Genomic DNA, 13,879 nt, shown 5'->3' with positions numbered 1-13,879 from the left:
CATCTGCTAAACAGATATCTGCCTTCTCATAACATCGTGCTCACCGAGCTGTCTGATAAATCGCGCACATTAAACCGGACTGGGTAAGACAAAACATCTGGTAATGGAAAACGGATGGAGTGAGATAATTCTCATGACAACAGCTCGCTGCAGACTTGCAGTGTGCCCGACCCGCCGGCGTTCCCTGCGAGCAGCACCTGCTTCCATCTTGAATGACATGCGTGTGTACAGTATCGGTTTCACCCGCCCCCCCCCCCACAGGCCCAGGGCCAATTCCGCGGGGTCACCGCTGACAGACCCCCTGCTGGTGAGGTGAGGCGACTGCAAGCGGCTTGTTGGGTTTTTAGGGGGGTCAAGTCGGCGGGGGGGAAATTTCGCTCTGCGTCTGCTCTCACCCTCCCGCGGTGCGCTGGTGGCTCGGAGAGTGTGCCTTGCTGACGCAGTTAAATACCCTGCAAATTCCTCCATGCTGAGTGAAATGGGTATTTTTGGAACATGTTTTACAGGCACCCCTCCCCTCCCCCACCAGAGTGGAAGACTCTTAAGGATGAGAATCTCTCAAAGCCACTAATGGGCACCGCATTCATGTTTCACTGACTCTATCTACCAGCATGATTGGGAATGACTGTGCAAGTCTTTTCTGTACTAGAATTCGAAATATGGGTTTGGGAAGTGGGGCATATGTATCCTAGTTTTGAGAAATCTGGCATCTGCGACTTGTACTACTTGCTGTTTGTTTTACTTGTAGTGTTGCAATGTGTTATGGATTCTGTGATCTAGTGACTGTGATGTATGGTAGTGTGTGTACTTGGCTTCCCTTAGTTTCAAGGCTGTCTGATCAGATTAGTTAACATGAGTTAACATGAGGTAAGGCTTTAGTAGTGTTATGCTCACACTCACCAGTCTGTGAGTGTTGTTAGCAGGGAGCAGCGACACCCCCCGAGGCACACGATTGCTATGAATGGGGGTGAGCTCAGGGTTTGCTTTAATCACCTCCATTCATGTAGGCCTGCATGTGAACCAGAAAAGACATCAACCGAGCCTATGGCGCTAGCACACTCACAGTGCCACTGGTGGGCTTTTGCTGAAACTGCAGTAGGACCTTTACATACCAAAGGCCAACAAAAACACACCAACACCTGCTCAGTGTGCTTTCACTGTTATATGCATATTCATGTTTTCTTAAGAGATTAATTATACATATATAGATTAATTATACATGCACTCGTTTTCAGAAGTTTCTGGAACTGTCAGCAGAAAGGCATCTGGGGTGGTTGTGAGAGAATGAATCTCAGGAGAGTGGGTTGGATACAACAAAATATATTTGTTATCAAGCCTTGTAAGAGCAACTGACTTGGCATGTGCTTTGTATAACCAGCTCAACAGCAAATTTAATTCCAAAATTATTTTTGACTTCTTAAGGGAAACACAAAAATGATATCCAAGGTCATATTAGACATATGTTCACATACGAATAAAAAATTCAGCTGCTCAAAAATTTTCAAAGAAGGGTCCTTGCTGCCAAGCCAAAGCATGAGTGAGAGTTATCTGAAAAATGCTTTTTTGTATTTGGTTTATTCCCAAGAGGGATCCCAGACCAACAGACACACAGTATTGATGGAACCGGAAGAAGAGGGAGACTCCAATGTGGACTGACTCATATTGCCTTGGGCATGAATATTGGGACGGCATGGGTGACTGTGCGCATCAGGAGAGCGAAGCTAATGCTAAAAGGGTATGACATGTCAGAACACTACAACTCAGCTTAAATCATTCAGTTGCCCCGATGGTCACCTTTCCCATCTCTGTTCTAAGCAAAATCATATTACTGGAAAAAAAAGTTGGACTTTTGCGTAGGTGTGAACGTACTTTGGAGAAAGTCTCCATAGAAAGGCCCTTTTTCTAATGGCAGCTTCTCTGAAGGGCGCTCCTGCTCTCTGTTACTTTCTGAAAATTCAAGCCTAAGGTTTCCATGGCGACTGCAGCGAACGGCTCTCGGCGGGCTCTGGTTTTGTACCTCTTGCCACCCCCTTTTTTTTTTACCAAATTCTTTTTTTCCCAGTTCCAGTCTTGTGCCTCCCTTTTTCCTCTTCTTGCTGTCCGTCAGAAACGAGTGAAGACTTGTTTCACTCCACCATGAGTCTGGATGCCTGTGCGGAACGCTTGGATGGCTTTTTAGGCTGTCTGCATGAGGGAGGTGATAAATGAGCCAGCATACCACCCCCCCCCATGCCCCCCCCCACCCCCATTTCCCCCTTTTCCCCTCCCCCATCCTGGGCTGTGGAGGGAAGACTGATCACACTCCAATGTGAGCACTGTATGAGTTACGGAGCTATGCTAGAGCCTACAAACCACACTGAATTATTACACTAAAATAACGCTTGTAAATGGATATCTACAAAATGTAACAATAATGGGTGATTCCTAGAATATATGGATGATTCTTATTAATATGATATGGTGCAAAATGCTTAAAGAGAACATACAGGACCTATTAGTAGCAATTGTTTTGATATTGTATGATGGTGAAAACCACTGACATGGAAAAACACAGAACTCATCATTCCATGCATTATTTCCATAAAGAAAAACATGCCTTGAGGTAAAAATGGACAAGAGTGAAGTCTTTCAACAACTTGTTGTTTTGTTCAAAGTCCTCATGTCTGAAAAAATGTAAAACCAAGGTCATACAACACACATTTTTTGGGTTTGTGTGAAAGGAGTGTACCTTGTGCACCTAAGGTGCAACATAAGAAAAATCTCAATTTTGGGGGCAAATTTTTCTCACCTTTTCCAAAGTATCGTGCTTATTTATTTACAGTAAAACATACTGTAAATGTCTCATGAAAGACATTTCAGGGTGATGTGACTCAGATCCAGTGAGATGACTGTATGACTTGCCAGACTTCCTCTTGGGTAGCAGGTGCAGGTACCTCTGGCTCTGATTTGACAGTGCCAGTCTGGCTCTTGCCTTCTGATGGGGGTGGGTGGTAGGACCTGCAAGAGGCCACCCTGTGTGCAAAGCCTTTCATATTTCATCTGCCCATGGCTGGGAGCGCTACCGAGAGAGGCAGCACAGAGAATTCCTGACCCTGCTCTGTGTTCTCCTGCCCAAACCTCTGACCCATCACAGACAGAAACAGCAACTGACCCTCACAAGACCCTCGTACCGACGCAAGGCTCCGCAGATCCCCGTCTCCTGAGGTGAGGAGCGGCCACCGTGCCCAGCCCCGTCCCCAGCAGCCCCAGGGCTCCTGCCCCGCTGACAGCGGCGGCTCCATCCAGCCCGGCCTAGCGCAGGGCCCGGGCCCGCTCTGCCCACCCGGGTGGAATGGCGCTGCTTGGCTGGGAGCGAATTTCCTGCTTTGTTCTCTGCTGATCATCTGCCTGGCTACTGGCACAGCTCACAAAAGTGCTCTGTACACTGGCGTTTGTGCAGCCCTCCTGCTCCGCAGATGCCGTCTGGAATGAAAGGCTAGGATTCTCTTCCCCGCTGATCTTGCGGTCGTTTCGCTGCTGATGTTTTGAATGCCGTAATCCTCTGAGATAGGGTTTCCCTCCTACTTTTTACAAAGTACTGAATCACTACTAGCTTTACAGCTTCAGCTTCAGCTGAAAAAAGCCTAGTGCCGAGTGCTACTCCCTGAGTATAGAGTGGAACTGTTTTAGGAGGGCAGTCTGTTTATAGCAAGCCTTAACAACAGTCCTCTTCACTGTGAATGTCCATAAATGATGTCATTAGAAACTTAATCCAGCCCTTTTCAGGTACCCATCACCTTTGCTTGTGCTTCATCATTGGGATGTTGCTTTCTGGAGTAAGCTTTGTGGTTTCTTCACAATATCTCTAGGCACTCCCATGTCACACCCCTACTAACTTCCCTCCACTAACTAAAGGTAATGCCTCACATACATTTCAGAACTCTTGTGCTAGCCTTCTGGACAGTGAGGGGAATGGCTCCTTCATATCTTCACGTGATCATTTGACACAACAGCCAGATCACTTCACTATGCAACTTAAAGGCACCTGGGCAACCCTCCCCTACACAGCCGCATGCCCCAGTCACACCCTGTGTCTGTTGTGGCTCTGATGTGGGTCAGATCTCTTCAGTCTGTACCACCCAATCATAGCTCATCTTCCCCTCCTTTGTGTAATCTTTGTATTACTGTAGGTACATCTCATTGCTGTATTGCATGTTTAAATATATGCACTTAAATGTACTACACTCATGACTTCTGTATCACATATGTGTGTATGGTTGCACTGGTTGCTCCAAATGAGGAGCTGATGCATGTTTGAATGTGGTCAGTTGTCAGCAGTTTGTTCTGTTGGTGCTTTTACTTTGTTACTCACAGTAGATTAAAGTGCCTGCTAAATATCTAAATGCAATGCGAATATCTTGACTCGAAAACAGAACGTGGATAAACGTGCACCATTAGACAGCATGGGCCTGGTTTGCTTCACTTGATGTGTGTGTGTGTGTGTGTTGTCTCTTTCTATGCGTGTCCCCTGCTTTCAGCTAGAACTCAGATTTGCATCAGGCAAAACCCTCCTCCTATATGAGGCTGTTGTTTTCCCTTATGTTCTTCAGTCCTAGGAAACCGGTCTGTAAGATTTTCAAGCAGGATGGGTACATCTCTTTCTGGCTGCTCTTGCCTGCCGAAATATACAGGAAGAAAATGTGTAAATCAATAAACCAACTAAGGTAGTCTCACCATGGCTTTCCCCCTGATCCCTGTTATACTCTCATATTCACCAGTCTGTTGGCACTTGATCACCAGAAGCATTTGGTAGGCAGGCGGAGTACCTGACACCACGGGCTCACTATATAGTGCAGTAAGTACTTTAATTTAAACCACTCAAAATCCCACACTGTTAAATTCTACAAGCACACAACATTAATGCAATTTCAATTCCTATGTATATCGACACAGTAAAAGAGCAATACCTAACAATGTAACAACTCACGGCGTATTTATTTTGATTTAATTAAATAAAAGTTCACTTAACATTTACAAGAGGGAATATTCAAATAGCGCTTCCTCGTCGTGGTTTCACAACCCTCCTTTTGAGCTCATTCTAAGTGGCACTGTGCGGGGAAGTGTATCGCATCCAACTGCGCATGAGCAGGAAGAGGTGGCGGAGGAGCGAGCGAGAGAGAGTGGGGGAAGAGGGAGTCTGTCAATTACAAACATGGTAAGTGGAAAAAAATATCCGTTTTTTGTTTCGTGTGCCTGATTACCCCCGTCCGGACCATGGTTTGTAACCACTTCATCGCAGTGCGGCCGATAAGTTCTGTTATCCGTTCTTGGATCGTGTGCTTTCGGGGGTTAACGTTTCCTCTGCGGGGTTAAAATGGATTGAGCGCTAGCGTTTGCTATAGGCTAGCTTGTGTTGGCTTAGATGGCTCGTTAAACCTGACAAGCAGAAGACGCCGGTTGGAGACGGAGCGATCTGACTCGCCGGCGGGAAGAAAGAGAGAAGGGCCCCCGCAAGCCCGCGCACTCGAGGTCCGCGGCTTCATGAGGCCCGAGTGTGCTTAGACAGGAGTGGCTGGATATTCGGCAAAAAATGTAGTGATTGTTCAGCTTGCCTATAAATTATATGTTGGTAAATCTATCCGTTATATTAGCTGGGCAGCGTTTTTATCGTTGACAGCAGTCAGTGGATCAGCTGTTGTCGATACATGTATTTTTGTTTTGGTTGGACAGCCACCTATAGTAGTCTATTTGGTTAATTATCTGATGTTGCTATGAAGCTAACATTAATCTGGTTGGCTTTAGTAATAGTTGTAACTGCTGTACAATATAAAGTTACCAGTTAGCTGGCCATGAGTATCGTTTGCTACAAGGCTAACTCGCCAGTGTTTTACGAGTTCTTACTAAGAGCTAACTAGCTCGTTACTCGGCCAGCTACAGTTACGCGTCAGCTAACGTTAGCTAGGTACGTCGCTAGGTCGTTAACGTTACCGTGACTGGTTGATGTAGTCTGTTTCACGGTAACTTGATTTACTTTGTCTAAGTTACGGTGGTTTGCGGGCAAACTAACTATCTTGCAACTGTACAGTTTATTCTAAGTTACGTGAAGAAATGTAACACCAAGTAGTACACTTCTCTACACTCTGGACTTGAAGAAGCTGTTTATCTAGTGATTAAGTTTAATCACAACTATCGCTAAGTAGTAGCTGCTTCTAGCCAATACAATTTGGTAAATATTGACATTAATCTGGTTACTTACCATCGTTCAATCAAAAAAAAAAACTTCTTGTTGAGCCTGTGCGTCACAACTTAACGCCTCAAAGCTGTATAAAGAAACATACTTAGCACTACCATACGTTGTGAGAAAGTGTCGGACATAACTCGTGTGTCTTTCCCAGAACAAGCTGAAGTCCTCGCAGAAGGATAAAGTGCGTCAGTTCATGATCTTCACGCAATCCAGCGAAAAGACTGCTCTGAGCTGCTTGTCACAGAATGACTGGAAATTAGACGTGGCGACGGACAATTTTTTCCAAAATCCAGACTTGTACTTGCAAAGCTTAAAGGGAGTGCTGGACAGGAAAAAGTTAGAACAGCTCTACAATAGATACAGAGGTAAGTTGTAAGCTGCGCTCACGCCTGTCACAATTGCATGTGCTTGAGTAGATGATGATATTTTATTCTTAACGGGTTTCCTCAATCAAAGCTGTCAGAACTATATATAAACTCATCATGCTGAAGACCTTCTCCTAACATCTCTAATTAATTACAGCTACCCATCAGAGGGCGTAACTACATATAACAAAGTTTTATTGTCATTTGTTTTTGATCGATAATGATTGCAATCATTGGTTTTTGACTGATAGTGATTGAAAACGCAAACCATTTTGATAAAGAGGCACGTGAAGATTGACAGTAGTTATTGAATTATGTTATTACAAGTCACAGAGGACATTGTCTCAAAGGGTGAATGGGAGCATTTTATCCAAATGACCTCTAATTGATTTGAAATGTGCACTTACAGGAGGGTATACCTTGTCTAAAAAGTTTCTTCTTAAAGGTAACCTTAACATGGCTGCTTTGCAGTTAGCTTTTTAAACTTAAAGGAACTGACAGGGTAACCAGTGGGATGGTGTGGAAACGCTTTGGGGTCTTGTTCTGGCAGATCCTCAGGATGACAACAAGATCGGGATAGACGGGATCCAGCAGTTCTGTGATGACCTGGGACTGGACCCAGCCAGTATAAGCGTGCTCCTTATCGCCTGGAAGTTCCGGGCAGCGACACAGTGCGAGTTCTCCAAGCAGGAGTTCATGGATGGCATGGCTGAGCAAGGGTGAGTCTGCACTGGAGAAAGGTGCAGGGTCTTTTCGCTGTCTTTCCTGTAAGTGTAGCTTTTTCCTTTTTTTAGTCCCAGATGCGTACTGGTGCGTGCATCTGCACAACAGTCACTGTAAATTACTGCAGCCATTCTGCCTACCTGTCACTCAGCAGACGTGTGTTGTGTTTGTGCATAATTATGCTTAATTGCTTAATTGGCTCGTCATCTGAAAGTAAGCATTTAAATGACATTTCCTCTTCACCAGGTGCGACAGTATAGAAAAACTAAAGGCACAGCTGCCAAAAATGGAGCAAGAGTTAAAAGACCAAGGGAAGTTTAAAGACTTTTATCAGTTTACATTTAACTTTGCAAAGAATCCAGGACAGAAAGGTTTAGGTATGTATTATTTTTGCCATTTGCTATTGTTTTGATTGTCTTCATTGTCTGCACTTTGGAAGTGAATTGCTGTTCTGAGGTTTTCATGGTTAGTTATTAATTAAGGGTATATATGTTTTCAGATTTAGAAATGGCTATTGCGTATTGGAATTTAGTACTTGCGGGAAGATTCAAATTCCTAGACCTGTGGAACAAATTTTTGTTGGTAAGTCTATTCCCTGACACTTCCAACATCATTTGGCTTTTTGAGATTTCCTTGTGTGTTAATAAATTAAGAGAAAGGAGTTTAAAAGACTACTGATAGAACTGAGCTTCTTTAGAAGGCTAAGAGATCCCTTAATATTTTGTTCTCACACCCTTGTTTGGTGTATGAGTAGGTAGTTGATTTATACATCCTCTACTTTCATGATCAAGAAATGAGTAATTTTTTAATGTGAATTACATCTGCAATTACAGTTCTGTTGCCTGACAACAGTAGATGGCTGGTCGAAAATGATGGATTTAAAAAAAAAAAAGAATCTCGGGTTTACTTTTGGCATGAATTTCAATAGATATGTGTCACCTTGATGACCTTGTAAGTTACTTTGGATAAGACTATGCAAGATAAATAAATAAATGTTGACATTTAACCTTTTTAAAGCAGATGCTGGGGTTGCATCTGAGTGTAGGTGGGCGTTGACATGCCCCATCAACTGTCACTTATAGCTTGATAGAGTAGGCAAACATGTAAACCATAGACATGGCAATACTTTAAAATGCATCAACCGTAAAAAAGGTTTGTTGAAGAAGTACACCTCTGCAATAATAGCCATGTAACGTGCTGTATTTTCTCTCCCTCCCCCAGGAACATCATAAAAGATCAATACCAAAAGACACTTGGAACCTCCTGTTAGACTTTAGCACAATGATAACGGATGACATGTCCAATTATGATGAGGAAGGTTTGTAAAGTTGCATCCGCTTCCCTTAATCCAGCATGTTGGTGCAGGAACACTTGCTCTTCCTCTTTGGTGGAGCAACTGTGTGTGTCCTGTCTAGTGTCTCACAACATTGCTTTGTCAACTCAAGCCCTGGAACAGCTGGGGGCATCAATCTGCGCTAAAACAGGCTTTTCAGGTGTAGTATTCAGAAGCCTGATCGGCAGTCACAAGGAGTCACACAGGATATTGACTTAAAAGCAGAAGGCTGTAGGTTCATATCCAGATTAGAAGAGTTCTACACTTCATCAAGGCACTTGCCTTGGGTTGTTTCAGTCAATATCTGCTGGTTTAGTCATACCTGAAATCCTCCAGCTTGTACTGGACATGAAGCAATAAAAAGCTAAAAATGCATATTACAGTATAGTCTGGCTAGAGGTGTGCCCTGCTGCACCATTGGATAATGTGTAAAATGTCAACCTCAGGAAGAGGGTTTCTGCTAAGCAATATAAATAATGGCATGGAAAAGTTTTAAAATCCTGCTTGAGTGAAACAAATCTCAATGCAATGTCTGCTAAAGCTTATAATGGACCATCAAGGATGATGTCAAACAGCTGTCTTCTGTACTGTGGTCGAAGTGACACATCTGTATTGTTGTCTAACCACAATTCTCTTATACCCTTAGGGGCGTGGCCAGTCCTCATTGACGATTTTGTGGAGTTTGCGCGGCCTCAGGTTGGGACAAAAAGCACAACAGTCTAGCGCTGGCAAATCCTGCGGGAAGAATGTACATATTTTGTACAGACAAAAAAAAAAAAAAACGTGATTGAGATGGCAGTGAATAACACAGGACTGGACTGAGCTGCGATGTATCCTGCCTTTTCAGCCCCCCCAGGAGTGTCTACACGAAAAAGACATTGTTAAAGGCATATCTCCGCAGTCATCTAATGATGGTTTGGGCGTCTGTCTTTAGAATGGGCCTTCTTTGTAAATCATCTGGCTGGCTGGAGTACAGTCACTGTTCTGGGCCATCCCTGCTTTTCTTTTTCTGGCATTCGTTTGGCAGTGTCCGAAGCTACCATATTTACACCAGGTCCAGGCTAATCCAATCCTTGAGGGCCACAATGGATTGAAGGTTTTGTTATTCTTTAGCGCCACTTGCCACCTGAAGCCTTCATTTGGATAGGAACATGTCTCACCTGGTATTCCATGGGTTAAAGGTAAGTCTAAAATCTGCAGGACTCCTTCCCTCCAGGATTGGAGTTGCCCGACCAAGACTTACAAAAGCACAACTGCGTGTTTCTCAAAGACGAAGGTCCGTTCAAGAATGTCATGTATGACAGTGTCCTTTAAGTACTCGTAAGTGCATTCTTGATTTGATTTTCTTCCATGGTTTAAATAAAAAAAAATATTTAAGTGACAGACCAATATAAAGCATTGATTGTACCTTAGTTGTTTTAAACAAACATTGGAGTAAATCCTTTGTTTTGTTTAGGTAATAACTACATTAATTTGGCATATCTAAAATGACACAATGTATCTGTCACCCTGTTGTAGACTTATTTTTGTGCTTGTGTGACACTTAGGCCCTGATTCATTGTAATAGTGCTGTAGTGCTTAACTTTAAGTAGTGAACTAGTGTCACAGATGTTTTTCAGTTCTTATGCAACATTTTTTTTCTAACATCCATGTTCACCACATCTATGATGTATAAGTATTTGAGGGAAACGTAACATTTGTTCAAACTCATTACTTAAAGTTAAGGACAAGAGGCATTATGGATAGATTTAAATCTAAGCCTAAGATTTTTCTTTCAAAGCCTTTATGTAACTAAACCTAGTATCATGTGTTTTAACATTACTTGATATGTACAGAGGAGAACTATGAATTTGTACCTTTTAGAATATTCATTTTTGCAAAAGAAAACAATAGGTCAATACTGTTTTGATACAGCGCCTGCTGCTAAATACTATTAAATTGCAGTTTGTTGCACAGTGAATTAAAATGCCACCTGCTGAATTGAAATAGTATTGTGAAGATCACTCTTGGATACGATGGACACTCTTCAGTACAATGGAGTTGGCCAAGTGGAAGTGTAAAGGCCTGGTTGCTTAAATGAGATGGTAAAGCCAACGCCATTGTGTATGACAAGACAGCAAATCACTTAAGTTATCTTTTTTAAATTGTTTTTTCAAGTTTTAAGAAGGATGAATAAAACTGTCAAATAACTTGATGTGCTGTGTCTGAGTATGGTGGAGGTATGTTCTAGTCTGTGTAAGGTATTGGTCTGAAAGGGAATGCCAAACCATTCTGGATTATCTATGATTTTAGTTTTTCTACTCATTATTGCAGGCGAAATAAATTGTGATCCATTTTCTGCCATACAGCTTTTACATTTCAGGAAAACATTTTGTCTTAATTTTAGAATTTCCAAACCTTTTCAGCATATTTAACTTTTCTGTGTATGAATTTACTGAATTGGCAAGTTTATTATTAGTTCTTAATCTGGATTTTTCACCATTATAATTACATTGCACTCCATTACAGATGTAAGAATCACCAGAATCAACTATACATACTAATCAAATACCCTGGGAAGGAATCATTCAGGAATCATTCCAAGTGTATCCATTATTTTTAATTCTGCTTTAAGAATCATATCCTCCTGGGCATTTTTGCTGCTCATACATAGAGTGCCCTGTTATTTAGCTTCTGTATGCACTCGACTTATATGATGGCTTTTTAACTAGACACGTACAAATTGATACAAATTCGGGTGGGGCGTTACGTATATATGTGCTCTCTTAAAGTCAAAGAGACAGAGTAAAGGTTTTACCTGCAGTATGGTGGTATGACAGTACTCACTGGACACAGGCACACTTTGATTTGAGCTAATTTCTTCACTTCAAGAGGACAGACAAAATAGCTGTGAGGATGTAATGCTGTTGGAGCCAATATAACATGTTCATGTTTGTGTGTCACCAGCTAATGCTAACAAGTGAGATTGCCATTAAATGACTAATATGGTATAGGTCAACAACTACAAGTAGGATTACTATTACAACCAAACAATAGAACTACTAACATTGCGGCCATTAAGTCTGTACAACACTCATCTTACTCTTACGAGAGAGTGTAGCACAGGTGCAATCATTAATCGACTGAAATAACAGATTAATTCATTACAATTCAAAAATAGACCAAAGCTTGAAATGCAAGCAATGAAAGCAAGTGAAAGTGATTCCCTTGTATTGAAGAAAATGTAGGTCACTTTTGTTTAAAGTACATACAGGGTATAAAGGGTAAACATTCAATTCTTTCATGTGTTCTACATTTTCTGTAAACCAAGACATTTTTCTTTTTCACATAGGCAATACAGTCCTTACAGACCATTAACAAGCAAGTTTTATTGAAATCGATCAACAAACAAAACAGGAAAATGCTTGATATCACACCAGAAATTGAGGTCTTGGTTGGTTTTGTTATTGCTAATGTATTGTCCAACAGTTCAACAATAGACACTAAAAGGAACAGTTAAGATCTTAACATTCTGTAACATATAGACATTTGGTCAAGAACCTGTGAAATCAAGTCCATATGAAAAAGACTTACAAATCATACAGATATGTACATTCACACAACATACTACTGTACATCTCAGAAACTCTGAAAAGGGTGTAAAAACTGGAAGGACAACAAACATAAGACAGTGAATGTTTTAATAACTTTACCACAGATTATAGTCTATTGCTATGACATAACTTCTTGAAATGATCAAAATGTGCGAACTGTAAATGCGTAACATGCTGTTTCCATTTGTTTAAAAAAAATGAAGGCTTTACCAAAAGCTTGGAAGGTAAAGTACAAACACATGACTGCAGTCATGTTATCGAGCAGCATCTTAAAGTGCTTCCACAGTTGGAGGTTAGAGGTATTTAGCATTTTACCAACTGATATCCCACAACTAGACCTCCTGTACTAAGGTGCAATCCAAAGTCTGGACCACACTGGTTTGGCTGAAAATGTCTCAATGTTGAAAGAAAAAATATTTCTTGTGTTTCATTATAGTCAACTTTATAACGCATCTATAGGACCTTCTGTTAAAGTTTAAAACAGGGTTTTTTTCAGACCCTCTCAGTACATAGCTATTAATTACAAGCCATTCCATCACTGTGACGTGAGCCCTCCAGAGCAAAGAACAAGACAATGCTTAACTCACCCTCACCAAGCAATACCAACATTTCACTGCCTTCTCAGCTGAGATGAAAACACACCATTGTGAGCAACTGGTTAGTGAGAGGTAGTAGGGGAACAAAAGCAGAACAAGAACTATGAAGTGTTGATGAGATGGTGAAGAAAGATATGAAAAATGAAGCACTGAAACCTGAAACCAAAAACAAAAACATGCAAACTGTATTCTCCTGTCCAATAACAATAAAAAACAATTCTCAAGACCAATGTCCGTCTGTCAAACCTTTTAAAAGTGAAACGTAAACGTGAAGTAAAACGTGCAGGAAGGCATTTAGGGAACCACTCATAAGGAAGCTGCACATTACAGATTAAATTACAGCTCAGTACACTCAAAAATGACTACTAGGGACACCTACTATCCTCAGGAGAGATGGCGGATGCTCTAACCAATCACGAGGTAAACAAGCACCTATAACAGCATACTTAAAGTGCTTCAAAAGCCTGACAAATCCATAACCTCACTTTCTTGTCTTTGGTATCATTTTAATCCCTTTTAACTGTAACGTATAATTGAACAATACTGTTCTCTGGCAATTGCTGGGGCAGAGACTCATTCTTCACAGCAATTGAATCTAAATGGGTCTAAAGCCAGAGAGGCACCAGTTCAGAGACAGTCCGTGAGGGAGACAGATCAGCCTGCTTACTAACAACCCTCTCCTCCTACCAACCAGTAATGACCACTATAGGAAAGAGCACCATTATGCCCCAGTCATTCAGACTGAATGAGACAAGGTGCTCCATGATCGAAATGCATCACTGGAAAAGTGGGCTGACCTCTGAGGGACTGGAGGAAAATGGACATTACTGGCTATGGAACCAAACTCAAAAGTAGCTCGTCCTTGCCATTAACAAAGTCAACTGAGTATAACTTTTTTCACTTCGAAACATCATTTCATTTCCAATATACAGCAAGCTCATGATGTATGAGCACCACAAAAAAACCTCCCAAAAACAACCAGTTTAAATTCTGTACTCAAAGCTGAGGACAAACTGCCACATCATGGGTTTGAATTCTAGCCAGAG

At 41.8% G+C, this 13,879-nt stretch overlaps 1 protein-coding gene across 1 annotated transcript; it reads left to right on the top strand.

The window, feature by feature from the left end:
- Positions 1-5,123: 5,123 nt before the first annotated feature.
- Positions 5,124-10,756, top strand: LOC118795573 (DCN1-like protein 1). The gene is made up of 7 exons (XM_036554153.1): positions 5,124-5,194; positions 6,375-6,588; positions 7,139-7,307; positions 7,558-7,688; positions 7,811-7,893; positions 8,533-8,629; positions 9,291-10,756. The coding sequence occupies exons 1-7, from the start codon at positions 5,192-5,194 to the stop codon at positions 9,365-9,367; spliced, it is 774 nt and encodes a 257-aa protein (XP_036410046.1). The 5' UTR covers positions 5,124-5,191; the 3' UTR covers positions 9,368-10,756.
- Positions 10,757-13,879: the final 3,123 nt, after the last annotated feature.

Source organism: Megalops cyprinoides, chromosome 20, assembly GCF_013368585.1.
Source record: "Megalops cyprinoides isolate fMegCyp1 chromosome 20, fMegCyp1.pri, whole genome shotgun sequence".
In the NCBI taxonomy this organism is placed as follows: Eukaryota; Metazoa; Chordata; class Actinopteri; order Elopiformes; family Megalopidae; genus Megalops; species Megalops cyprinoides.
Note: the sequence above shows the minus strand (reverse complement) of the source record. Positions and strands in the feature narration are given on the sequence as shown.

What these genes read in the sequence shown, in the direction of transcription:
- LOC118795573 (XM_036554153.1), top strand. An exon ending in TCCAGGACAGAAAGGTTTAG is followed by an intron (nt 7,689 to 7,810) that starts GTATGTATTATT and finishes ATATGTTTTCAG; the next exon opens with ATTTAGAAATGGCTATTGCG. An exon ending in GTCCAATTATGATGAGGAAG is followed by an intron (nt 8,630 to 9,290) that starts GTTTGTAAAGTT and finishes TTATACCCTTAG; the next exon opens with GGGCGTGGCCAGTCCTCATT.